Genomic DNA, 25,383 nt, shown 5'->3' with positions numbered 1-25,383 from the left:
TTGTCAGACTTTGTCATCATATTTTAAGATTTAGGTAATCCAACTCTATTGCCTGTTGCAATATAATGAAAAATAGCTTGATATAAAAAAGTGGGAAACTAATAAAAAGTTGGAATAAAAATCGACGCAATTTCTGCTGTATGTCTTCAAGTAGAAAGAGAGAACGTTAAATAGTTGCTTTGAAAAAAGTAGATGGATATTTTTCTGATCTGCATATTTTTTCCGTTTATCAGCGTGAAGTGTGCGTATCTTCGTAGTACCGTTAGCTGCTGAAAATAGATTTCAAAGTATGTATTTATACCGTTTCTTCCCTGGTGTTTTTAAACCAATCGCATGCCGAATCGAAATAATTCCCTTTCGACGGCTCTTAGGAGGTGAGAAAAGGACACAAAGGTTTACGGTAATTGATTGAAGGAAAGATTCATTTACATAATACATCGAAATCTAGTAATAAATTATAAATATATACTTGCATGTTACAACTATAAATACAAAAGATGACATGTGATGTGAAAGAATTGTTCGTTGCATTCGTAACATTTCGGCATTTCTCTATTTATCACTTTCCCCATACGACACTGGCACAGAACGATGTGCAAATTCGTATTTGTTCAATTCAATTTCTTTCTGTGTTATATCAACAAGAACGATCGACGATTAATTTCATATATAAAACCGAAAATCATTTTGCTCAACTACTACGTTTAAATTAAAATATTTCAACTTTTGAATCAGTAGGACGCTCTTCTGTTTAGAATTGCATAGGAATTGCATAGGATATTCGACCAAAGAAATATAAAACTATCGATGATTAAGTGGAGCGGCATGAATGAACGACACGAGTCAGCTACTTTTGGGCGCTGCATGGATCTCGCCTATGAAATAACCAAGTGAAGTAAATCGAGGTGAAGGGTCCCGCAAAGCGGGTAACGGTACATTATACTCATCGGAATTCATGGTACGGTCCATTCGTACTGCGACTGCACGTCCATCCTGTTTGTCGGTACGATTCCAGCGCGAGCTTTCAGAGTCCGGTTCTGAGAAACATAAACGGGCCAGTGACGTATCTTAGCACCGATTCAACAGACTCCAATACGGGAATAAGAATGATCCTTTTGAAGATCTCGCTTTGTATTGCGATTCAGATCGCACGGCACTACATTTTCCGACGCTTTACCGCTACAGGATCATCTTTTTTCGTACAATGATGAGAGATTTTTTCTTAATGAACGTATCCAGGAGTTGTAATATACGGGAGAAAAAGTCGAAACCGGAACTTTCGCTAGCTTAACGACCGCTCCAACTAATTAATCGTTGGTATTTTGCACTAACACACAGTGCAAAGAAGATTAATTCCAGAAGTTTATTTCATAACAAACGAAAGAGAATGAACGTATAACGATTCCAAGCGTTGGACGAAGCGAGCTGGGGAACGCATTAACAACGTTTCCGCCTTGTTATGATGCGGTCGACGCAAATGATATAACTTTATGATACCTTTCGAAAGAATTTCTCGCCTATACTTCCTGCGGAGCACTGTTACAAGTTGATCTATACACCTGCTCGAAACCGGCTCGTGGGCAGGTCTAGTGAACTCGATCGGATTCCGAGACCGGATTCCGCGAAATGACCGCCGCTGCTCCGATTTGTTTTTTCACGCTAAAATAAGTTCTTCTAGATTATCTTCTTTTTCATTTATCTCTTTTTTTTTCTCGCACGACTTTAAAAAAAAAAAAAAAAAAAACGAACTACGATAAAAGAGCAGCGCGGTACTGTTCGACCGTGAAGCACGCCTAATTATCGATGTTTCTTCGAAGCTGTCTTCTTTTGCAAACAAACTGATGCGAACAGTTCACGGATCAGCAGATTTTATAATCGAATAACTCTACCGATGTACGACTGTTGCGAATCATCTACGATTTATTTCGAAACATAAATTATCTATACGTTGACCCCTGAAGCCACCAAGAATTTCGCGAGAAATTCGTGGTCGCAACGAGAGGAACCTTCAGCTTCGGCTAGAAAGCTGTTCCTCGTGGAAATCGTGACGTGATACCCTGGGCAAACTAGAAAAGCTGATCGATTCGCGTTAAAAGTTGCTATCCCAGAGAGATGTGTACTGTTGCATTCCCAGGGAAAATTGTTCATGTCGCAGATTTCTCTCGAGAAATCAATTCTCTAGTGACTTCAATACTGGTTTCAGTATTCTTTGCTAGCTTCGTCAAAGAGGTTACTAGGTTCTTCGGCGAGGTTGTTCGAGCTTGGGGTCACCTTCCACCGATTCGTCACGTTCGACGCGGATCTCGATCTATATCCTCCAGCGCAGAGGTGTACTGGTGCGCTCAATGTTGATCGCTAGAGTTCGACGAACGTTTAAAAGCTTGGAACAGCCGGAGGCTCCGACGTGGCGCTCGCCGAATTTCTCGGCTTGCACACGCAACCGCTTTCAACCAGAACGTAATCTTGGCCAGTCAAGGTCACCGGTCCAAGCGGAATCACCAGAAACAGGTACGGCACGTATGTCTGCGTGCACTCACCGTGGACCACGTCGCACTCCTTCGATCTGTAACAATGCGTTCACGTCTTTATGCCATTTGCATTAATAGTCGACGATAGAGAATATTTTATTGATAAAGGGAAAGGAGGAGGGAAGGAAGATTGAAATTTCTTGGCAGTTTACTATTGGTATGCGATAGTTCGTGGCTGAATAATCGCGCTGACGCATACCGGCTCAAAAACGTTCCAAAAGTAGGCTCCGTGTTGGTTAGACCTGTTCGGCCCACTGCGCTACATTTGAATCGATACGACTTACCGGTAGGTCTCAATGAGATTCAATTGGAATCACGTCGCATGTATTTACAGATCACGATCGAACGTGCTAAGAAAGTAACAGTGGATAACGATCGAGCCTATCCTCTTGATCTACAGATACAGATTTACAACGGATGAGCGAATTTTGAAACGACATGTTCAACGACATCGTCGTGATGCGATACTCACTCGCAAACTTCGAACACGACTTGCTGCAAAAGGTCGGGGAACTTCTGCACGATAGTCACAGGCTGACCGCTGGTTAAGCTGACTCCGTACATAGGAGCCGTGGTGTTGTACCTCGTTTTGCATAATCTGGCTGGGGAACCACATGTCTCCTTCGAGGAAAATCCTCTACCTGGAAATAAACGTGTTGTTCCATATGAAAGACGTATTTCTTGATATTTAGATCAGAAGTTGTACCAGTCTTACGAGTTTCGTTGACCTAGAAACTACTACAACTTTTTCGCAAAACTCGTACAAACGATTACGATAGACAGCTTCGTGCAAAAGAATTCTCGGGAGCTACGTAAAAAGAGTGAAAAGAATCTAAAAGAAGATGTCGTAACTCGTTTACGAGATTGGCGCCCTTTCTTTGGAATTCTGTCGGTTCGTGTGTTCGAAACGACGAGTGGGTCGCCGGTATCCCGTTATGAGCAGAACGAGCGATAACTGTATTGGCCGGATAACACGGTGCCTTATTACCGTCCTCTTGCACCAGCCAGCCATTATCTAAAGGACGGAGAATCGATTCCAGCAAATGAAACCTCCCGAACAGGGACTAATGCATTTTTCGCGGGCACGGCCAACAATCGACGACGAGTCACGATTTTAAAAAGGAATTCATCGAGGATATGCGCACGGCGGGTGTTGTACTCGGTTGAAATCGGGTTTTCGTGTCATAAGGACAGCTACATAATTCAAGGCTGCAGTGTCGGTACATCGCGCAACCGGTTGTTCCGATTTTTGTGAATTTTTCAGCACGTTTCTAACATTGTAAACGATTTTGAAAGATACTTTAGAAACGTTCATTAAATAATCGTTGCAGATATTTGGTAACGCTAAACGTCTTTAGAACAAGCTGACGTTTCAAGCGTTGGATCGTGCTTGACGCAGAGACGACAGCATCGCAAAACCAATAAAAGCAGCTGTCCTTATAGATGTAAAACGTATATTCTACCTGCGTCGAATTTCTGAGAATGTTGATCAAAGGAACGACGATAGACGAGAATACAATGTTTGCATACGATGACACGGTACAATAATCTTGTAAAGTGCAGGTAATGGCAGTGTAATATCTCGAAGAGAATCGTGTTATCAGATTATATTTGAACAAAGTAGTAATCACAGAATAAATAAATAAAACAGAGGTTCGACGAGGATGTAGGTTATAGCTGTTCGTAATTATATTCGTGATTCAAGTAACCGGCTCGACTACTGTTGCGCTTCGAACAAGAGGGACAAGTTCGTCTTCCGCGTATTTTCAAGCAAGCCACGTCCTCGACTCGATCGTGATCCGTTAAATTGTTTCGCAGTTGAATAGGAAACGTCGTCGTTCCCAAAACGCGTTTCGAATACGATCATAAATTTCTCTGCAGAACTGGAAGCTCTCAATCTACTTTCGACGGGGAAAAACGAAACAAGTACTTCTGCGAACTTACCATTTCGCGAGGATTCGGCGATCGAATAATCTCCATGAGTAATCTTGTAATTGTGCAGTAGCGCCTGTCTGGTTAATTCAGGATCGATTGTTCGAGGCTGATGGGCCCTCGCTGTTCGACTGCTCGCCCAAATATTCTTGTAACTTCTCGATATCGCGGCTCTACGGCAGTTGTTCGTTTTGGTAACGACGTCGCGAATAAAGCAGACATCTTTTAAATCCTAAACGAGAACCTCTTATATAGAAACACTTACGAGGGATACACCATGTTATTCGGACCTATACAGTCAGCTGGATCTGTGAGCGCGTCTCCCCACACGTATTTCAAGCCTAATCCGTTCCCCTCGCATCTTTTGGCATACACGACGTGGGCGCATGTGGTGATAAGAAGAATCAGACCCAGGTACGTGGACATCTGAAATTACAGAAAAAATCATGAGAATAACACGCTTGAAAGCGTAGAAATGGACAGATAGTTTCACGTATCAAGAGTCGTTTCAAAGACAGGTGTATTAATGAAAACTAATTACGCCGGTGAGCCACATCTCATGAATAAAACAATCAGAACTGGCTACTAATCGGATTACCAAAACTCGTACGAGAGAACGTGTTGTCACCGCGACGAAGGAAGGTGTGAGTGAACGCACGGTCTTGGAACTCGAGTTCGCACGAGGTCAAGAGCAAAAGTAAATGACACTGGGGCTCTGGTTTGTGACGCGTCGCGCAAAAATCCACCGAATCTCTTTGAATAAGCGCGTGTAATTGGCATTCGCGACATTATTAGTCTACAATTCTGTAAGCGTTCAACGATTGACTGCTAGTTTATCATTATCATTTCCTTCTGCGAAATCGCCGGCAGAGGTTCCGTTTCACGGGCTGGTAGCGGGTACCGTCCGAACGGCAAAGAAACGAGCGAGCGAGCAAACTTTTTCCCTTTCGAACTTCACGAACGATGAAAATCGTCCGGACGACACGAGAGAGTGACGACCGTGCGCAATTAAGAATAACAATTAGCGAGCGTGCGTAACCAATAGGACTCCATGTATATACAGAGTTTGGGGTTTCTAGGTTGTCAGGTCCACATTACTTCCGCTATATGTATTTCTCGTCGTTAATCGAACACGAGTGAAAGCAACACGATAGCATGCGGCCAATAGCGTTCGATGCTCAATTTCGAATACTTTGCAAATTTTATTGGCGAGAAACCTCAATATTCGATCTAGTTTTTAAGTTGCTCGATCGGTGGATTTGTTTGATGTCCAGTTTTTCATTTGTCGATCATTTGGATGATTCCAAGTCGAGAAGGAAAATCAACGCGGCAGAAAATTGCGGTTTAATGTTTGGCCAAGTGATAAATTGCGCGTGGGAAAAGGAAAGGAAGAAAATCATTAATGGGTAGCACTCAAGGCTGGTCATTGGCCGTGACTGACATCGCGTATCTGTTTCTTCAGGAAGCGCTGCCTACTTTTAGCATTCCTTATTCCTACTTTATAGAAAATATAACTGAAATATCTATAGAATTTGTAATACCAGAAATAATATTCCAATGTCGTATATTATATCGATCGAATCGGATAAGACACATATTTCTATATTGCTTGACTCTAGAAATCAGAATGTACATTTATTCTCTTATTTTGATTAATTTGAAGCATTCCGGAGGAAATATCCTCTATATCTTCTTCGACCGAGCTGTACGTAGCCGAGTCACATTGCATCAACGTCAATGGTCAATGACACGGCACAATTGCCACGTGATATTGATCACGCTGTAAGAACATTCGGATAAATATCTGAGGTATCCTTATCGCGTTTCGATGGATTACATAACGGCGAACCTGCGAAAAGGCAAGACCGAGCAACTGGAAGAGACGTGAGAATCACTTGAACTTGGAAGATAGAGGTTTTCCGCGAGTTCACGGATTCACGGTAATTTACTATCAACAAGAACAATTATTCGAGCCGCAACTTCTCACGTTGCTAGCAGCTTCTTTTCCCAGTAATTGTTGAGAGAGTACTGTTAATATGCTAACACGTCGCGGGAATAATTAACAGGCTACCACCGATCGTGGAAACAGTTGGTAGAATTTGAACGAGACTCGTCTAACTGGAGCTGCGAAGCAGCTTCAAGGAAGTTCGGACGATTAGATGTAATACGAGAATTGGTAGGTGAAATAGACTTGATGAAATATGACATAGAAAAAAGCTTGGGAAGAACTATGCTTCCGGCACTCAGGAGAGGATTCCTCGTGGACCATGAACGTGTCATGCGGTTGTTTCTAACGGTAAAGATGAATCGTCCTAAACGCTTTTTCCTCTCGCTTTGGCTGTTCTTTATCGAATATACATTTATTCATCCTTGGTCTCTGTTAACGGTATAGTCATTTCGGTATTTAGTTTCACGAATAAATTATTATAACTGTCACGGTGTTGTTACGTATTCGAAATTCCGCCTCTTCGGTCTCCGTGTTCACAGAGCGAAGATTTCTTAGTCAGGGGCTCGTTATCGCTTTCGCATGACAGAGCGCAGATGCCTCGTAAAATATCGAATGTTCAATTGTAATTTTATTGTAACAGATCTGCACGATTAGCGATCGTTTTCTCGTCGCAATATACTTGATCAAAAAGTAACTGCAATTCTAAACGGAGTAATACGGTGGTTCAAAAACGCAAGGGTGCAATGAAAAAGATAGGAACGCGATTTTGTGACAAGTAGTAAGCAAAGGAAGTGTTAGTTTGAGGAGACGTGTCTAATCATTGTTCCTTTACTCTGTATCTTAAAGCCTGGAAGAACTTTGGCGTAATGTCCAATCCGTAAGATTTAATTTAGATTACAGTAATGACTTTTAAGATGCTGCGCATCTCCTCTCGTAACTGCTTGGAATGTTTTTCAAAGTCTATCATAATTTTTTCGATGCTCGCAGATTGACGTGCATTCGCTGTATTTGTCAGTGTTACATTGCAAGCTTCAAAGTTTATGATTATTCTTATATTCTTGCATTAGGATTCGAGTAACAGTAATTCTAATTAAAAGCGAAATCACAAAGCAGAAATTCAAATTTAGAAATTTCACGATTTCAGAATGCTGCTAATCTGTTTTGAGATTTATCTCTGTTTAAACGGGAGATCAGAATGAATGTTATTTAATTTAAATGGAATATTGTAGAATATTGAAAGTTTTTGAGCTTTCGAGTCATTAAAATTTGTACATACCATTTTCAGATGTTACATTCAGTCATGAAAATTTGTCATTATTATCTGTTACAACCTGCAGGATGTCACTCACCGTGAGAAAGACCGTTTTTAACACTGTGCGTTTGAATCCTTTTCTCGGTCCGTTTGATAATATGACCGGTTATACGCGTTACATGAATCGATCGCAATGTTCGGGTCTAAGAATGAATAGAATTAAAATGGGGGCAACACGAGTTCCTTAAACACTGTTCATGTCACCACACCGGATGTCGTGGGGTCGAACACCTCCGTCCTCACAGGTGGATGTCTAGAGGTTGACTGTAGAATCGTAAGTAACCGCTCTCCGTGCTCTGGTAGAGTCAGGGAAAAAGGGGGGATGAGACGAGGAATATCGGCTCCTGTTCTACTACTTTGAAACCTTTTTTCTCTTCTTTGTAAGGAGACTAAAGAGGGTAAATAAGAACATCCCTCTTTTTCCTTTGCGTTTTACCAAACTATTAAATATTCCTCTCTTTTTGAGGACTACTTTTTATATAAAAATGTATTAGCAAATTACATTTATAGAGTAGGAATATTAAAATAGGATTTGTAGATGTGGAGATTAATATAATAATGCAATCGGTAGAAGTACATTGTCTTTATAGATGTTCTATGACAATGCATTACAAAAGTACAGTTATTTTTAAATGAACAATGATGGAGTGATAATAAATTTATGTGCCTAAAATCATTTATATTTTTTTGTCTAATTCAGTATAACCAGATTCATTAAATTATTTCCATATATATAAACTCTGTCGCATACTCCTGAAATTTATCATTTTCATTTAAATATTAGTTTGTATATCGTATTTCATATTTTAAATCTTTAATTACATGTCATATTCGCAATAAAATTTTATTACTAATTACGAAAGAAAGCAATGTCAAAACGACATTCGTGTACGAAGCTGAATGTTATATTACATAGAGAATTTATCTTCAAAAAATCCTTAAGAGATTTGACGGGAAAGGCTTATTCAGGCTTCGATAACGACAGACATAAATGTCTGCTGTACTTCCTATTCATTCTAGGAGCAATAGATATACGAAATATGTTACATATTGCAATAAACGACAGTTACTTTTTAATACAGTAGTCCAATATCGAAATATCTTCTGTAAGTCATTTTCTTCGTATTAAAATAAGTAATAGGAATTTCCGTCAGATATACTCAAATTGCAGTCTTATAGATACTAATTGTTAAAAAGAAACTATGTGGAATCAACTTAAGAGATTAAACATAATAGCAAAGTTGTATATAGCTCCACTTAATTTTGCAATAATCGAGTACAATAGCGCTAATGATTCTAAAAATACTATCCAAGTGCTTCACTAAAGGAAACTTAGACACTCTTAAAATTCTTTTATCTGTTACCTTAATTAAATATATAGGCTAATAATAATATAACGTGTTCATTTACTTTTTACAACTGCTTTCTCAGTCGTCAAATTTAATAGAATTGACGCTAGTATCTATTTGACCACCCCGGTAGCTACCGCGCTTTTTCTTCGTTTTCTCGTGACGAAATGACTTTCCCCTTGTGAATTTGAGGTCCTGATTCGCTTTCTCTCCCCAAGAACCACGAGCGCCTTTCTGTGAAACAAAAATTCCATATAATAATATTCACTTACTACATAAACTTTTATTTAGATACTTGGCTATTTTGAATTAACTTCCCTCACCTTTATAAGTAACTTTCATTGTCAATTATCAAACGTAATTTTTTTATTTTGTTGCGGTGCATTATCGAATGATCTCTGTTTATCGAAACCACCTCTGCCCCCCCTAAATCCGCCGCGACCACCCGCCCTTTCACCTTCTCCGTTACCCCATGATTTCCTAAATCCGTCGGATCTACCGCCTTCATTAGTATTTCCCTTATCATTCCCACCCCATGACCTTCTATTGTCAAAACCACCTTTAAAATTTCCTCGGCCACCCCTTCCACCCCTTCCTCCTCTATCGCCACCACCGCGACCTCCCCAATCCCTATCACCTCCGCCGCCACCGCGACCTCCCCTATCACCTCCGCCGCCACGACCTCCCCTGAATCCACCACGACCAAAACCGCCTCTGCCTCCACCAAATCCACCCCTTCCACCATGTTTCTTAAAACCACCCTCTTCCTGATTGTCCTCCTAAAACAAAAGGAAGACTCAGGTCAATCGCCGTTTTCTATTCAAATCCATTTATACGTGAAACATCTTTAAAAGCATTTTTTATATTGTCTTTGTTAAAAAAAAACATGAAAGGTGCTGGTGAATGCAGGGAAACATGGTCTCAAGCTTTTATAAAACGGCGAGTGGCCTGTGTTTTTCAAATGTTTCCAAGCATTTACCTTTGCCTCAAAAGAATTGTTTGCCAATTTGGGATCCAATTCTAGCTCATCATCCTTTACACGACGAAATGGAGTATTTTTGTATCGCTAAACACAGAATTTTATAAATAAAAATGTTTCTTTTTTCTTGTATGAATACATCAAATGCAATAACTATTACCTTGTCATTATTGAAACTATTATTCGCCTTTACGAAATTACTGTAATTATTTTTCTGAGCTTTTGCAGGGGGCTTCCCTACATCTTCCTCTTCTTGTTCTATTTCTTTGTGTTTTCTTTTCTCAACTTTAGGTGTCTTTGGAGTCTTTATTTGCTGTTTTTCATTAGAATCACCTTCCTCTGAATTTGAATCTCTTTTAGCTGCTGTTCCTTTTGCGACAGGAGTTTTAGCAATAGGTGTGCTTGATTTTTCATTGTCTGATGAATCTGAATCAGAATCTTCACTGGATGATTCCTTTTTAGCTTCAGTTTTCTTTATTGTTTTTGTAACTGCAGGTACTGGTTTTTCATTTTCAGATTCATCCGAATCTTCAGAACTGGACTCAGCTTTCTTTGCAGGTTTTGTTGTCGCTTTTGTAGCTGTCTTGACATTTTCATCTGAATCATCAGAATCTTCACTAGAAGATTTTGCTTTTTTAGATACAACTGGTGTTACTAATTTAGCAGGAGCAGGCTTTTTTGTCGGTGGTTCTTCTTCTTCACTACTATCTTCACTGGAAGAAGATTCATTCTTCTTAGCAGGTACTTTCTTTGCAACTACGGTTGTTTGTGGAACAGCTGGCTGTTTAGCTGGTGCTACATCTTCACTGCTGTCTTCGCTAGAAGAAGATTCTTCTTTTTTAACTACAGCTTTCTTTGCTGCTACTGATGTTGATGGAGGAACAGCCTTTTTGGCTTGTGGTGCTTCCTCCTCACTAGTTTCTTCACTAGATGATGATTCTTTTGTTACTGTCACTGTTGGTTTTGTTGGTAAACCTTTGTTTTGCTTTCCTAATTTTGTTGTTTCCTTCTTTTGTGGAGTAGACGTTACTTCTTTCTTTTGTTGAACTGATTTTTCCTGTTTTTTCTTATTTGGAATAGCTTTAGCAACTGGTGGTTTTGCAACAGTTGCCTCCTCCTCTGAAGAATCATCTGAATCATCGCTCGAAGATTCCTCTTGTTTAGCAACATTAATAGGCTTAGCAACTGGCTTAGCTTTAACTGCTGGCTGAGGTTTGGCAACTTCTTCTTCTTCCGAAGAATCATCAGAATCATCACTAGAGGATTCTTCTTTCTTTGCTGCTGTTTTTATTATAGTTGACGTAGATGTTGGTTTTTTTAATACTGGCTTAACTGGACTTTCTTCTTCGCTATCACTACTATCTTCGCTCGAAGATTCCTTTTTATTCGCTGTGGATTTTGTTTGAGCTGTTTTGTTTGCAGCTGATTTTGTATCTGCTTTTGCAGTTATATTTGCCTTAGATTCTTCTTCACTATCTGAATCCGTGTCATCCGAAGATTTCTGTGTTTTAGATACCTGAGTTACTTTTGGCGTTGACACTGCTTTTGGTTGTGTTTTAGGTACCTCTTCCTCTTCTGAAGAACTATCATCTGAACTTTCTTTTTTTTTTACAGGCGGCGTTTTAGATAATGGTTTAACAGTAGCCTTAGTTTTTACAGGTACTTGCAACGAAGGTTTTTCATCTTCACTAGAGCTTTCTTCTGAAGAAGATTTCTTTTTTTTATTATTCGCTGCAGCATTAACTGCAGCTTTACCATTTACTTGTGGCACCTTCTTTGGTGCATCTTCTTCACTCTCCGAACTTGTATCTGAACTTGTATCTTTAGCTTGTGCCTTTATGTTTAACTTTATTGGTGATGTTTTTTGAAAATGATTAAAAACGTCTTCAATTGTTGGTGCGCCCTTTGGCAATGCGGGCTGTAAACGAAATAAACGAACATGAGTGAAGGTCGTAGTACCTTTACGATGAATTATCCGGAATTAAAAGAAGATAATAATATATGGATGAGAATATTAATTAATATATATATAATCAGTAAAAGTGATGATAATCAAGTTCTATTTTAACATGAATTCGAAATATAAAATAACGAATTTATTTCGCCCACGTGGTACGACCGAATGGCGGTACTTCTGGTATGGCATATACATTGACTTCTTGAAAATCGATCAATTACTGTATGTACGAAATAATTTGTTATAATCTTACCGCTTTTGTTTTCTTTTGAAAAACCTTCGCCAGCGACGCGTCCTTTTTTAGTAAATATTCATATACGAGGGCAGAAACACTCGATTCTTCAACAGATGCCATGATGGACGCGTGCAAAGAGCTTAAAAACCTAGCCGCAATTGAGTGCACGGCGGCAGTCTCATACACTCCCCATTTTCATGTATATGGCGCTACAGTCGAGCACGGATTGTATTTGATGAAGATGCGTTACTGTAGTAACGTACCGTCTATGTTTCTTGTGGAACACATTGTTGCGATATCATTTCGGATTGGTAATAAGATTATTTCTATTATCTTAAATGTATTCTCATTTTTTGTGTGTTAGTTTATTCATATTTAGTTAACCAACTATTAACTTTTGTGATGTAATGTTATAAACATATATTGTCAGTAGTCGCGTTAAATCATTTCCGTAACTCTTTGAGCTTATACTTTATGTTGATTTTATGAACGTACTCAAAGTACATAAATTTTTCCTCTGTCTTTTGGTTGGTGAAATATCAGTTTATAAGCAGCGCATTGGATGTTTTTAAAATGATAAACCGGCTTCGTTATAACCTGTAAGGTACTAGAATTTTCGGCGGAAATTTGTTCATTTATTTATATCGGGTGATAGTTATTTGAAAACTATGACAGAAACTCGGCAGAAAGCAAAGTGTATTACACTAAAAGGATCAGCAGAGCTGGTTAAAGAATATCTTCGTAAGTTGATCATACTTTTTACATTCTTTTAAAACTTATTTACAGTTGTCGAGCGTTACTTGGAATTTAATCAAAATTCATCGTCTTACGTGTTGCTTCTACTCGTTTCAGTTTATGGCGTGAATAGTATTTTGTATCAAAGAGGCATTTATCCCCCGGAAACTTTTGAACCTGCCGAACATTTTGGTTTGTTCGTTTTGATGTCTACAGATGAAAAGATCAAAGGATATTTGGATACTGTTCTTAGCCAGATTCAGGAATGGCTTACTCAACGAAAAGTACAAAAGATAACGCTTGTTATAACAAATGTTAATACCAAAGAAGTATTAGAAAAGTGGGATTTCAAAGTAGATTATGAAGGTCAGTCGTCTAATAGCGCCAATGATAACACAAAAAATAGTCTTCCCGAAGTGGGTACAAAGGACGTGAAGTCTATACAGAAAGAGATTCGTGAAGTCATACGTCAGATTACTGGTAACTTGTTCGATAATTCAAGTCTTTATAGTACAGTGCTTTACATTAAAAATCTGATTTGTTGGATCTATTATGTTTCAGGTACAGTAAGTTTTCTTCCACTATTGGATTGTTTATGCTCATTTGATATTTTGACGTATACTGTACCTGACTGTGGTATCCCTAATCAATGGGATGAAACCCAGCCAGTATTTATCGCAAACAGTCAAGAAGTACAATTACGATCATTTTCAACTTCTATTCATAAGATGGATACCATAGTTAGTTATAAGAATGTTTAGGTATTACATGTTTTATCTTTGGTAATTGAAATGTACATATGAAATATATATCTCTTTCATCTTTTTAACAATAATTGATATTAAAGACTGCTATTTAACTTTCTTTTTGTATACAAATGATTATAAGATGAAAGTGGTCGTGTTGTTCTGAAAGGTTTGAATATACTTTATGAATTATTAGTATTACCTACAAAGAGTTTTATACGAATATATATTTTGATATAACTTCTATAGGTTGTCAGTTTATTCTATAGGAAATCCTACTTCCAGCAGTTATCCTCGTATCTTAGACTCCTGTTTCTTCTTTCCAGTATCAGTGTATATTTTTCTATTTTATGTTCGTATCTAGTTATTTAATGGTTTAGTTAATGGTTAGGGGAAGAAGAGAATTGACAAGAATCTTGGCAGATTTTATTAAAACATAATTGACTATTACACTTAACACAGGAATTATATTATTTTACTTGGCAAAGCATGAAAGATACGACTAGAATAAAATATTTTTCGTGTTTGACGTTCGTCATATACCAAATCGCAAGTAACATCGTTAGCATTACTTAAATATTCTTAAATGTACAAGTGCTCCAAATTTATCAAATACTTCGTTCTGTTTTCCTTTTTCTCTCGATGTCGATTCACGATTAAAGAATATTACAGTAATACATGAATATCGAAATGAAATCTCGAAATGGATAAATACCGAACGGAAATACATTCTTTGGGAGCACGTACATGTTGACTAGGCATTTCTTTTCGTTAGGTGTAAGTAATTGCGGCGGATTCGGATCATATCGTTTTGGATGCGTCTTCAACCGAAATTCAATAGAAACTTCGTCTCTTACATAAAATTTTTTTTCCGTTTTTTTATTTCATTTTACGATGTCGTATAAGTGGTATTTGGTCGTAATATCCTCGTTTTTGGTACCTATTGTACCCGATCTCTTCGACAGAAATCGAAGACCACGTTAGGAAACATCAACAGCGGCTTATGCTTCGTTAATACCTTCAGCGTTCGTTTTTCCCTTACGACAATTTCGCTATTAACTCGTTAGTACTTCGTGCTGCTAGAGTTAGCCATACGATCCATAGTGCACTTGGTTCGCTATTAGACCAGCATGGAACGTAATCGTTCCCTGTCACGCGTCGTACAAAACGAATCGTTCGATCGGCCCTCTTTTTTCAAAACTAACATTACTTAACTTTCGAGAACAAGGCAAGCTTGCTTGCATCCGCATGTGTTGGCGCAGTTCACGCTTATGACCACGTGCAATCATTTCGAGGGCGGACGGCACGTTCGTAATAATCTTTAACGCGCAAGCTGTACGCTCTTAAATCTCGCCTAGACTAGATTTGCTTCGGTTTCTCTGGTTAGTTTTACACACTGCAAAAGCTGCTGGAAATACGTTGAAGTTTATAAACACTCTAATTCGGCTGATCCGCTGTGACTGTAAAGTCTGAATTGTGACTGAAAACCATTGCTTTATTGTACCTTCGAGTTTAGTTTGACTTTTATTCTATCACTCTGAACGATCGCTATAAATACTAAAAGGGTCCGAAATTGACAGGTCCGTTTGGTCGTCACATGTAAGCACAGCACCGCGGATCAGAACGATTCATGTCTCTATAACATTACGCGATAATTCTCTTGAGTATCGTAAAAACGCGTCTCCTAGTAAAAACATTGAAAAATAAATAACGTGAAATAATATACAATATTTTACAGTAGCGCTTAGTGTTATCCGTGATAGGGCAATTACCACGGTACAGTTGCCGATGTTCTTATTCACTTCCGTAGAAAAGAAAAAACGTAACGTCCCGGAAGTGGGTTGGTCGCATTTCCGTTTGATGCGATCCTGGCACAGGATGATCTCGTTACGGGGCTAGATGTTAACGATAATGATCGACGATCGCCTATCGGTAATTAACTATCATCGTCGTTGGTACAATCGTTAGCACGCAATCACCGTTCCGCGGCCCTTTTTCACTCGCTCGAGAAAATCGACGCGTTCACTTCTCAGCCCTCGTAAATATCGTGTGCAACATTATGCACACTTTGGGTTCTCATTTATACACCTCTACTTAAGTTTACCTTGGACTAATCGCTATATTCGATTTACGATCATTTTATGCGTAAAATATCATAAAATACATTCCTCTTTTGTTCGCTATGATCAGGCTCGTCGTTCCGTTCCGGTGTCGATATTTGTGTTTCTCTTTATCTTGGTAACAAGATCGAGTGTGAAAAGAAATCAGAATCTTTCGGACGTAGCCGAATACTCGATACTCGAATAATTGTCATCTATTTGAAGAACAATATTAACAGGAGCTAGTTAATAGAATCTTGGGGTTGGGAAGGGGAACGGCACTAAACGGAACGGCGCGCCATCGATGACTTACGATGACTTTCATACAAATCGTTCGATAGGTACGAGCGACGAAATAAATTTGTAACGAAAAAGCACGGCGGCACTAGTAAGCTTGCACGGACATCATACGCTGCCACGATTTTCTTCTCTTCTCAAAGTTTCTGATATATCGCTAGAATGGTAAAGTATTTCCTCTTCTTTCGCAAGAAGAACTCTGGAACACTGTTCGCTCGTTCGTTCAACAACTATCTATATGTAATTCTTTATAGCTCTAAAATGTAAAAAGTAAGCGTGCGTGTGTTCACCGATCGATGGAAACGCGAAACACCACGGTCTCGATCTGTATGCCAAATTTCATTCCAGTAACATTAAAATACGCGAGAAGCGAGAGAAAGAGAGAGAGAGAGAGGCATTTTAGCCGTTAGTTTTTCTTCTTAACGAGTAACTCGCTGGCTGTTATCGTTGCATTCGACTTGATTATAAACGCGCCTTGTTTTCCATCGTTACTATCGTTCCCTGCTATTTCCTATTTTCCGTCGACGATCGTTTCGGCGAGGCCAATCGAGGCCGATATTACGATTCTCGACGACGGTGCCAGCGAAAATGCAATTACTCGTTCGCTGTCGAGGCGTAACAATTCTTACGACGATGCTTTGCCGCGAACTCCGTTAATTAAAGTGCAGCCTGATTTCTTCGGTCTCGGCGTAATAACGCAACCACCCTTGTCGCAGGCGAAAAGTAGAGCCACAAACGACTCTGTCGACCAATTTCCACCCAATCTCACGATTTTTGCTTTATCCCTGAAGAATAGACGAATCGATCGTTGTTCGTCGTTTCTATCGATTGGTGTTCGACGCACACACCGCACGCACACACGCTGCTCAAAGGGATACAAGGAATACTTTGTACAATACTCTCCTGGACGCGTCTGACATACGTTTCGACGAACTGTCGCTCGAAAACCGAGAAGCGTCTTTTCACGGTAACATTGCTCCACGTTTGGAACATCGGGCCGTTCATCGAGGCAGATCCGTTCCTGTCGACGAATTAATCGCAAACTGGTTCTTGATAGTTTCGCTTGATTTTGCAAACGAACGAGAATACCTTGTTACGTTCGATAACATTTCGATGGAATTATATCGAACGAATTGGACGAGCCAAACAGGTTTTCGAAATCGTCGAAATTCACGTTGCTCCACGCAATTACGTTTCTGCCTCGAAGACATTGGCTGTCGCGTAGGAAGACTCGTTGATCCCGGAAATCCTATTACAAGATCCGGGATCGTCCATGTCGTGCCTTTCTTCCTGCAATCCCGTAAAACGAAATCGTCGCCTCCACGTGGTGTTCTAACGATCCGCACGTGCTTGCGGATAAGGTTTACGACGTCTACCCCGTTTCTTTTTTTCCTCTCTATCCCTTTTCTTACCTGTCGAGTTCTTTCGCCCGGTGCAAACCTCCCGAGCGACAGGAAGTTCGAAAAAAGAAAGGAAAACATGTATTTGCGACTTGCTCTTCTCAAGAAAGATTAAAGGAGATTTTAAAGCGTGAAAACGTCGGAAGACGATGTTGCCGCTTTCTCGATGATGATTCGCGAAAGAAAAATCGATTCGCGTACGTACGTACGTGGCGCGTTCCGAGTCCCGCTTTAATTTTCGATACGCGTAAATGATGGACGAGCGCAACGCCGATCCCAAGGGAGAAAATTAAAGCTGTTGGGACATACCGCGCGAAATGCCAGGAAAAACATATCTCTGCAAATGCAGTTTACACACATGGGACTTAAATTTGATTTGGCCACGATAGTTTTGCCCGTGCCGTTAGTCGGTGCGGCAACGTTTATCGTATTTCTCACATTTTCATGCGGAAACCATGGGAAAGAGAGGAATAGCGGGGCAAAAAGAGAATGGCTGGACATTTCCCTCGTTGTTTTCGAACGTCGAATTCAGCTACGATACTTTTTCCGTCCGTGAACACGGTGTTTCCATTGGATGGCGACCCTTGTTTCTTGAGATCCTCCGTTCTTCGTGTTTGCTCTTGGACGATGTCGAACCACTCGACGATGCTCTGCAACGAGAAAGAAGTTCGGATCGATTAAAAGGAGTCTCCGTTCGATGTGTATTCGAGTCGCGCGAAAAGGGAATCGAGTCATCATCGCGACGCGACATTCTCTGTCTTCAATTTAAAGGGCATCGTCGTGGACAGGATAAATTGCAGCTAAAAGAAATTACGCTGGAAGCTAAATTAGCGGTTTTACAGTGATCTCGCCGCGTCTGCGGGTCAATCAAATATTCAACAGTTAAAACAAAACTACCAGGTACTGCGGTGTTGATTCATTTATCCTGCCAAGTCCTCCAGCAATTTCTCATTTCGAACGAAACGGAAGGCAGGCTTCTCTCTGTTTTCCCTGCAACTTTCTTCCCTTCCGTGGTGTTGTTTCGACGCGGTTGTTACTCTCCCGCTTTTCTCCTTTGTGCTATGGATGAAGCATCGTTCAGAAGGATCCCCTACAACCCTCCTTCTTCTTTCGTCTACCCTATTTGTATCCCTCCTTCCGTTGCTGGGCGTAGATTCATCTTTATCTCAACGAAGCTCACCCTCGTGGATATTTGGTATAACAGGGCATCACTGTTCTGCTTCTCCTTTCTGCCTTCTCTTCGACAAACGAGAGGCTTAAGGTGGCTAATGGAATCAACCTAGCCAACGATAGTTTACCTTGTCTCTGCTTTAACGAGCGAACCAAATAGAAATTCCATCTCTCTGTTCCGCTATATCTGTTATTCATACTATAATATACACTATACTCGTAGTACGATTGGTCTCGCCTCTATTCCTATTATCTTACATTTAACGAGATAAGAGAGAAAAAGAGAATTCTTACCTTGTTCGGTACGATCAAGGTGGAAAAATGGACGTTGCCGATGTTGTCGGAGAGGACGTAGCTTGGCGTATCAGAAGGACTTCCTGAAAGGCTCAACCTTCCGGAAAGTATGCTCCCCGCAGTGAATTCGAGCAGACTAGTTGACGAAGATGCTGAATTATCGACGATCCAGGATGCGGGATGCGCGTGGATGACGTTGGTCGGCGAATTGCTGCTTCATCTCCTGGGGCTCTCCTGTGGCAGCAAGTGGCCGTCGAAATTATTCGTGAGCCGCAAAAGGTACCGGTGATTCCTCCGCTCCCGGACTTTCCGGCCTAATTAGTCCGGTTCTATTAAGTTTATCTGGGGGCATCAGGGTCGCCAAGTTCCTCGGGGAACTGACGCCGTAGGAGGAAAGTTCGGTCAACGGGAGGGAGATAACTCTGGACTAAGTAGCGAATGATTAAGCCTGAATACCGCGGGATCGTATGCTTTCGCTACCCTCGTTCTATCTAGGGTTGATGCTAAGTAACAATTAGACCGTTTTAACCATTCTCCAAAATTGACGATTCTTAAAGACTTTGCTCTCGTAGGGTGCTAGTCGTTGAATTCTCATCGGAGAAGCCATCGTAAAATAGGGAAAATAGCAAAATAGCGTTAAATGGATACGTAAATGAAGGAGCAGCTACCACGGTTTAGTGTAGGTTAGGTTTCGATCGAATGTATATTTGATTATGTATAGTGCAGATTCCCGTTAGCAGTCGTTACGAACAAGCGGAATCGGTAATAGATGTGACCGACAAATTTGTTTTTGCCGGCTGGAGAGGGCCGATAATGGTCTTTGCTTCTAATTAGCATGGGCCATTAGGTTTATCTATGAACGTTGAAGTCGTCGAGTTTCGTTCTTGTTGCGGCTGGCAACCAGACGATTTCACGGTTTACCGATGTGTTCTCGTGCAATTATCGGGGGCAACATTCGTGTATTAATACGTGATTACACTCGGCGACGATTAAAAAATAATTGCCGTCCGCTCGCGGCCGCCAATGAAAATGGGAAATTTAATTTTTATCTCGCGTTCGCTTCGAAGGACGCTCGTTACAATTTGTTCCCGTAATTGATTTCGATCGTCACAGAATGGTCGAGGCATGAAACGCGCCTTTATCCACCATTAACAAATTTCCTGATAAAGTTGTTCGCCAATTTTGCTGTTGCTTTCATCGAGCAATTTTTATTGTCATTAATCCTTTGCTCGTAATCGTTATTCTTCCTCTTAGGTGGAAGTTCCACGCGTCGAATAACGAGTTTCTCTAACACAATTTCTCTAATACGCGATAGTCAGCACTTGTACCATCTTCGGATTTGTAATTCGGAAGCATCCTATAGTTGGAGACCGCCGGCTTTGAAGCCAGGCTAAGTTAGCTAGCTGGCTTCCCACACGCTGAATAGTTTGCAAGTCCATTATGACGGTGTTAAGGGTGCGTATCTTGCACACGTTGCACCGCGTATACATATAAATATCTGGACATTCGGTACGTATAGCTGACGCGGTCGTCTGATACATTTCGACCGAGCGATTATTCCGATTATCTCTAGAGCAATTCGTATTTTTCGATTTTCTTTGTTCTATAAATGAATACAATTCCCGGAATCGCAGTTTTTCTAGAATTTTAACAAATTAAATTATTCTATCTGAGTAAACGTAACGCGTAAAGGAAAACGTACACATTCTGGAACTCATTTCTAGACATGGAAAATTTAGCAGCGATTTCTTTGGACGATCGTTGCCAGTTTCTCTTTCTTTCCTCCTTTCTTTCTTTCTTTCTTTTTTCCTTCCTTCCTTCCTTCCTTCCTTCCTTCCTCTTTTTAATACTGACCGTCTCTTTCTATTCTCTCTCTCTCTCTCTCTCTCTATCCCCCTCTCTCGTTACCTCGCGAAGCGTTCGAGCTCCCTGCGTTTCGAGAGTTCGCCTTTTTTCCAGAGCAGCTTTTTCCCCCCTGATGTAAAGGTTGCCGCGAGTTAGCAAAGAGCTCCGGCGCAGATATCGCGGAGCTCATATCCCTGGGCACTCTTTTCGCTGCGTTTCCCGCCTCTTCCTCCTTTTTCACTGGCGTTCCTTCTCGCAAAACGACCATTCCTCCGCATCCCCCTACTACGTCGCACTATCTAAGGACTCCAGGGAAAGTCGGCTGCATATTACATCGGGATCTACGTTTATTAATCTACGAGAAGCTCTTCCGAAGTCACGGAAATGTGCGAGAATTATCGATGGAAAAAGCGCCACTTCATTTTTCAGTGGTCGAGGCACGTTATGCGAAAATTTCGTTTGCGGTCTCTTTTCGCGGGACAAGGAGGAACAATCGAGTAACGCGAATCGACAGAAATATGGTTGATATCCGGTGCGAGCCATTTGATACCGTAATTAATTTGACGAGGGGAACGTCGAGCGATTTGTCGATTATCGTCATTTCGTGCCACTGTCTCCAAACTCGAAGCAAAATGAAATCTGTCTCTCTATAAGGGCTTCCTTTGACAAAATTCTGGCTTTCTGAATTTCGAGACTTGACAAAGTTTTCATAAGAAGCGGATATGAAATACCAGAAATACTGGAAGGGAATAAAAAGAATTTCTCTCTTCGCGTTTCTTTACGAATAAGAAGAAACGCGAACATTGATGCCAGACGAAAGAATATAATAGTAGAAATAGTAGAAATAGTAGAATAGTAGAAATCGAACGATTAAAACTAGTAAGTATCGATACTCGTATGTAACGTGGTTTAGGTAATATCGGTAAATTGCCGAGGACGCGGCGTGATGAACTTACCTCTGAAAATTGACGGCGTAGCCAGGTACTCGTTGCGGGCACGAAACGAGGCAACGACGAACAGGAGCGTAAGATAGAAGATGTAGGAAACGAAGCGGGAAAATGGAAAACGTTGGAGTCCCAAGGAGGATGAGGTGAGAAGGTCGCGAAAGCTCGAGACGTTTGGTCGGGTCGGGGAATGGAGATGCCGCGGGGAAACGTGGAGAGCCCGAGGAGAGTGGAGAAGTCGAGGACGCGTATGTAGGAACCTGAAGGGGTATTGGGAAGGAATGTGGGTGAGGCTACAACAAAACAAAACACGATGAATGTCCCGATGTGCAAGCTGCAAGCACAACAATGTCAGGAAGATCGATGGTTAGTCTTTGTCGAGGTAGCAGTGCCGCGAATTACCTGGATAGATAGGTTCGATAACGCGCTTTCCGATAAATTTGCCCGGCGACGTTTAATATTCCGCGACCGGTTCTCTGTCACTGGAAACGCTTTACCATTTGCTTTACGAAGCGACGCGACACGCGTTTGGCTTTATATCCAGGTGATTCGTCGGTCGTTCGATTATAGATTAGTAGTATTATGAAACGCGTTGTTAAACGAAGATCAGCGCAAGAGCTGTACGCAAGCGACAATTGTTCTCTTTCTTATACGGCTAGCAAAGATCGTTAAACGTTAGTTTACAACTGAGACTGTTAATCGTTAATTTACCTTGACAGTGCCGCTAGATGCGCTAGAAGCGGGCGAGCGTCACGTCCTCGGCGAACGAAGAGAACTTATCCATATCTTGAGTTAGCGAGAGCAGAACAGAAACACGATTCCATTAATTCTTTCGGATAATTGTTAAATAGACAGGACTTCGCCGATTCATCGTTCGTTCGATTCAGAATCGATTTGCGCGGGAAAAATGATCGATCGAAATCGAGCAACGTGGACGGATTGTGAATCGAACGAATGAATTGGAGAAGCCGGTGTGACAATACGACTGAGAAAACGCGAACGCGCGGAAATTCATGTGGGAAAGAGTGCGCGTGCGTTTTTGAAAGCGGGAGTGGTCCGGCCTCGTACTACACCGGCGGTCGTCTTACGGGCTCTTTAGGGCTCTTGGTCGACCCTCGAGAAGAGCGAACACGAGAGCTAGCACGGGGTCGAGAAACGGTCATAGTTCTATTTCCGTCCCTCGTGAATCATTCTCGCTTCACTTATCTCTCTTAATGCTGGTATAACGCCGTTATATGGGTCCGTTGAAAGATGCTGCATTCCTGATAAAGCTCCTTCGAGGATGATTTCGTAGGGAGATCGCCTCTAGAAGGACTTTCGCGACGAGAAAGAGAAAACCTTTCCGCTCGTTCGGCTGGTTACGTTCGGCCGCGGTCTCCCGCTGGTGGAAACGACGAAGGCGAACCGAGGCGTATGATATTTCGAGAGTATTCTGGCGCTCGAAACGATCCTCGAGCGTCCTCTGGTCAGTAGACGTTGTAACGATGGAAATTTGACCAGAGAGTCGGTGGTAAACGGTCCGTTGCCAGACGGCCCTAAAACGATAAATTTCTTCACGGTAAAGTTGCTACAACTCTCGGGAATTGCTTTAACGACGTGTACCGATGTCAAAGTTCGCGTTAAAATCCAACAGCGTTGGGAAGAGTCCGATCGACAAAGTGTCCCGACCAACGAGATAGTGTTTCGCTACGTTTCGCGAAAAGTGATTTCGATATTTTGCGAATCTCCATGCAACGACCAATGAATCTCGTGGCCGTATACTCGTTGATAATTAAGTGGTGCTTCGCGTACGCACGGAGCTTAACCTTGCAATTAGTCCAATTCGTGGCTTAAGCGATATCAATTAGCCAAAAAGTACACGGCTACCAGATCGCGCGTAGTATCCTCTCGTTGGGATTATATCGCGAGCACTGGATCCGCAAGATCGAGATCTCGGTTTGTAGGGCTGGATCGGAACGGTGTTCGATCGGTCGGCAACGTAGTATCCAAGTGCATAACGGAACGATAGCCTCGCCACGGTAATACGTATCAGACTACATTTCACGGTTGATCGAGGCCCAGCCTGGCGCCATAGACAATTTCCCAAAGGGTTCCAGACCGATATAATAGGGTGGCCAAGGCATATACCGTAGCCGCGTAACTCTATCGCATTACCGTTGACCCGAGTAACCAGTAGGCTAGATGCCGGATCATTCTCTCGGGGTGAATTCGTCAATAGCTCGTCGATTCTTGATCAAGGCCGACGAGACTGCTTTCGGGATCAATTTTCAAGTTGTACTTCGCGGCACATACTCCGATTTTCCCTCGCTGATTCGTCTCGAATTTCGTCGCGAATTCCTTTCTTTACTTTCGCAACTATTTCTCGGCTACGATACGAACCATCTCGTTATTTTCTCCTCGTATCGTTTTATTTTTATTTGACTGTCGAAAAATCAGCGTAACTTTTTCCCTGGAATCTGAACTAGAAAATGAGAGCTGGAGTCACGTTGGCTCGACGAATTCAATCGTTGAAATCGTCGGAGTGTAGATGACAGGAAGATCAGGCGACACGCATGGTCGCTGTCCAGTTGGCTGGCTATGGTCCACCGAATGTCCTCGCAGTCGTTATAGTTTAATGCGCCGGGCAGCCTCGTAATGCGGATTCATTGCCGGGCAAGAGCATCGAGGTGGCTGTTCGCTCGTGTAAACATTGCGTATGCTCAACGACGGTGAACGAGAAATCGTGCGACCGCGTCTATGAACCTCTGTGCGCCACAGCTACAGCCTCCTTATAACCGTGCGCCATTCCCCCGGGGACATATGTCCTTATACCGGCTCCGTGAGCTTTAATGAAAGCCATAAAGCGTTCTCTGGATCGTGCTTGCGGCGCTATAGCTGGCTATACTGGTTACGGGATGGAATGCGGTTCGTAGCTACGAACACGAAGTTCGAAGCACGCCCTCGCGAGTGGCCGATTAACAATTGAAGCGACGATCCGGATAACGAAGGTGACGCCGAGAACGTACAGCTACCTGCGACCGTGAATCTCCCTCTCATCTTCCCTCGGCTTTCAACTACGCGTCGCTTGGTCGTGGTTTAAGGTTCGTTCTATCGATAACTGAAATGGTATCGTTGTCGATGTATTCGCCGGTTCTCGGTTAACCTAACAGGCTACACGAAGGCGAGGATCGACTCGGTCGGTCCTCGTTCGTCAGAAACGCGCGTCGATGGAACGCGTTGTGGATGACAGTTTTTTTAAATTTAAAAAACCGCTGTCACCAGCGAATCCGGGAAACGAAAAAACGTCGCGTTTAAATCTTTCGATTTCTACGTGTTCGTTGACCGTTTTTTTTTTTTCGAGTCGGCGAATATTGCTCTCCGTATTCGGTGGAGGATGAATTTTCGTAATGAATTTTCGGGCGGATCGATCGAGGAGGAAAGGGAACGTAGCATCGGCGAAGAATTCTCGGCGTGTTTCGCAAAGAAGGCGAATTCGAGAGAATGAAATTTTGTCGTCGCAAAAATATCTTCGCGTGCAATCGAATTCGGCCCTCGAACGTATTAATTTCGATTTAATCGTTACGTTCGATCACGGCCAGTAATACACGGTACATCCTGTTCACCACAATCATCG

At 41.7% G+C, this 25,383-nt stretch overlaps 4 protein-coding genes across 7 annotated transcripts in view; 1 reads left to right on the top strand and 3 right to left on the bottom strand.

Moving 5' to 3' along the window:
• Positions 1 to 1,349: 1,349 nt before the first annotated feature.
• On the bottom strand, positions 1,350 to 8,110 carry LOC126925114 (uncharacterized). 2 transcript variants are annotated; one of them, XM_050740373.1, is made up of 5 exons: positions 7,758 to 8,110; positions 4,726 to 4,886; positions 4,473 to 4,633; positions 3,001 to 3,169; positions 1,350 to 2,563 (listed from the first exon to the last, which is right to left on the bottom strand). In XM_050740373.1, exons 2-5 carry the CDS (start codon positions 4,884 to 4,886, stop codon positions 2,374 to 2,376), a joined length of 681 nt encoding a protein of 226 aa, XP_050596330.1. In that variant the 5' UTR covers positions 7,758 to 8,110; the 3' UTR covers positions 1,350 to 2,373. The 2 variants fall into 2 exon arrangements, with proteins under 2 accessions (XP_050596330.1, XP_050596341.1); XM_050740384.1 differs by lacking the exon at positions 7,758 to 8,110 and adding an exon at positions 5,071 to 5,410.
• Positions 8,111 to 8,288: 178 nt separating this feature from the next.
• On the bottom strand, positions 8,289 to 12,454 carry LOC126924975 (nucleolar protein dao-5-like). Of its 3 annotated transcripts, none has more exons than XM_050740069.1 (4): positions 12,259 to 12,451; positions 10,209 to 11,966; positions 10,049 to 10,135; positions 8,289 to 9,303 (listed from the first exon to the last, which is right to left on the bottom strand). In XM_050740069.1, the coding sequence occupies exons 1-4, from the start codon at positions 12,358 to 12,360 to the stop codon at positions 9,148 to 9,150; spliced, it is 2,103 nt and encodes a 700-aa protein (XP_050596026.1). In that variant the 5' UTR covers positions 12,361 to 12,451; the 3' UTR covers positions 8,289 to 9,147. The 3 variants fall into 3 exon arrangements, with proteins under 3 accessions (XP_050596026.1, XP_050596019.1, XP_050596025.1); XM_050740062.1 differs by lacking the exon at positions 8,289 to 9,303 and adding an exon at positions 9,402 to 9,848 and having other exon boundaries at positions 12,259 to 12,454; XM_050740068.1 differs by lacking the exons at positions 8,289 to 9,303; positions 10,049 to 10,135 and adding an exon at positions 9,402 to 9,848 and having other exon boundaries at positions 12,259 to 12,453.
• A 195-nt stretch (positions 12,455 to 12,649) lies between these two features.
• LOC126925138 (mitotic spindle assembly checkpoint protein MAD2A) lies at positions 12,650 to 13,965 on the top strand. The gene is made up of 3 exons (XM_050740434.1): positions 12,650 to 12,981; positions 13,093 to 13,455; positions 13,537 to 13,965. The coding sequence occupies exons 1-3, from the start codon at positions 12,909 to 12,911 to the stop codon at positions 13,734 to 13,736; spliced, it is 636 nt and encodes a 211-aa protein (XP_050596391.1). The 5' UTR covers positions 12,650 to 12,908; the 3' UTR covers positions 13,737 to 13,965.
• Positions 13,966 to 14,125: 160 nt separating this feature from the next.
• Positions 14,126 to 25,383, bottom strand: part of LOC126925010 (protein vein) — a 198,994-nt gene continuing 187,736 nt past the window's right edge. The window contains exons 6-9 of the mRNA XM_050740109.1: positions 22,482 to 22,556; positions 21,783 to 22,104; positions 18,982 to 19,215; positions 14,126 to 18,167 (exon numbers count right to left, since the gene is read on the bottom strand). Coding sequence (XP_050596066.1) covers positions 22,504 to 22,556 — 53 coding nt within the window. The 3' untranslated portion in view covers positions 14,126 to 18,167; positions 18,982 to 19,215; positions 21,783 to 22,104; positions 22,482 to 22,503. The remainder of the gene's footprint in view (positions 18,168 to 18,981; positions 19,216 to 21,782; positions 22,105 to 22,481; positions 22,557 to 25,383) is intronic.

The sequence above is a fragment of the Bombus affinis genome, chromosome 2, assembly GCF_024516045.1.
Source record: "Bombus affinis isolate iyBomAffi1 chromosome 2, iyBomAffi1.2, whole genome shotgun sequence".
Lineage (NCBI taxonomy): Eukaryota > Metazoa > Arthropoda > Insecta > Hymenoptera > Apidae > Bombus > Bombus affinis.
Note: the sequence above shows the minus strand (reverse complement) of the source record. Positions and strands in the feature narration are given on the sequence as shown.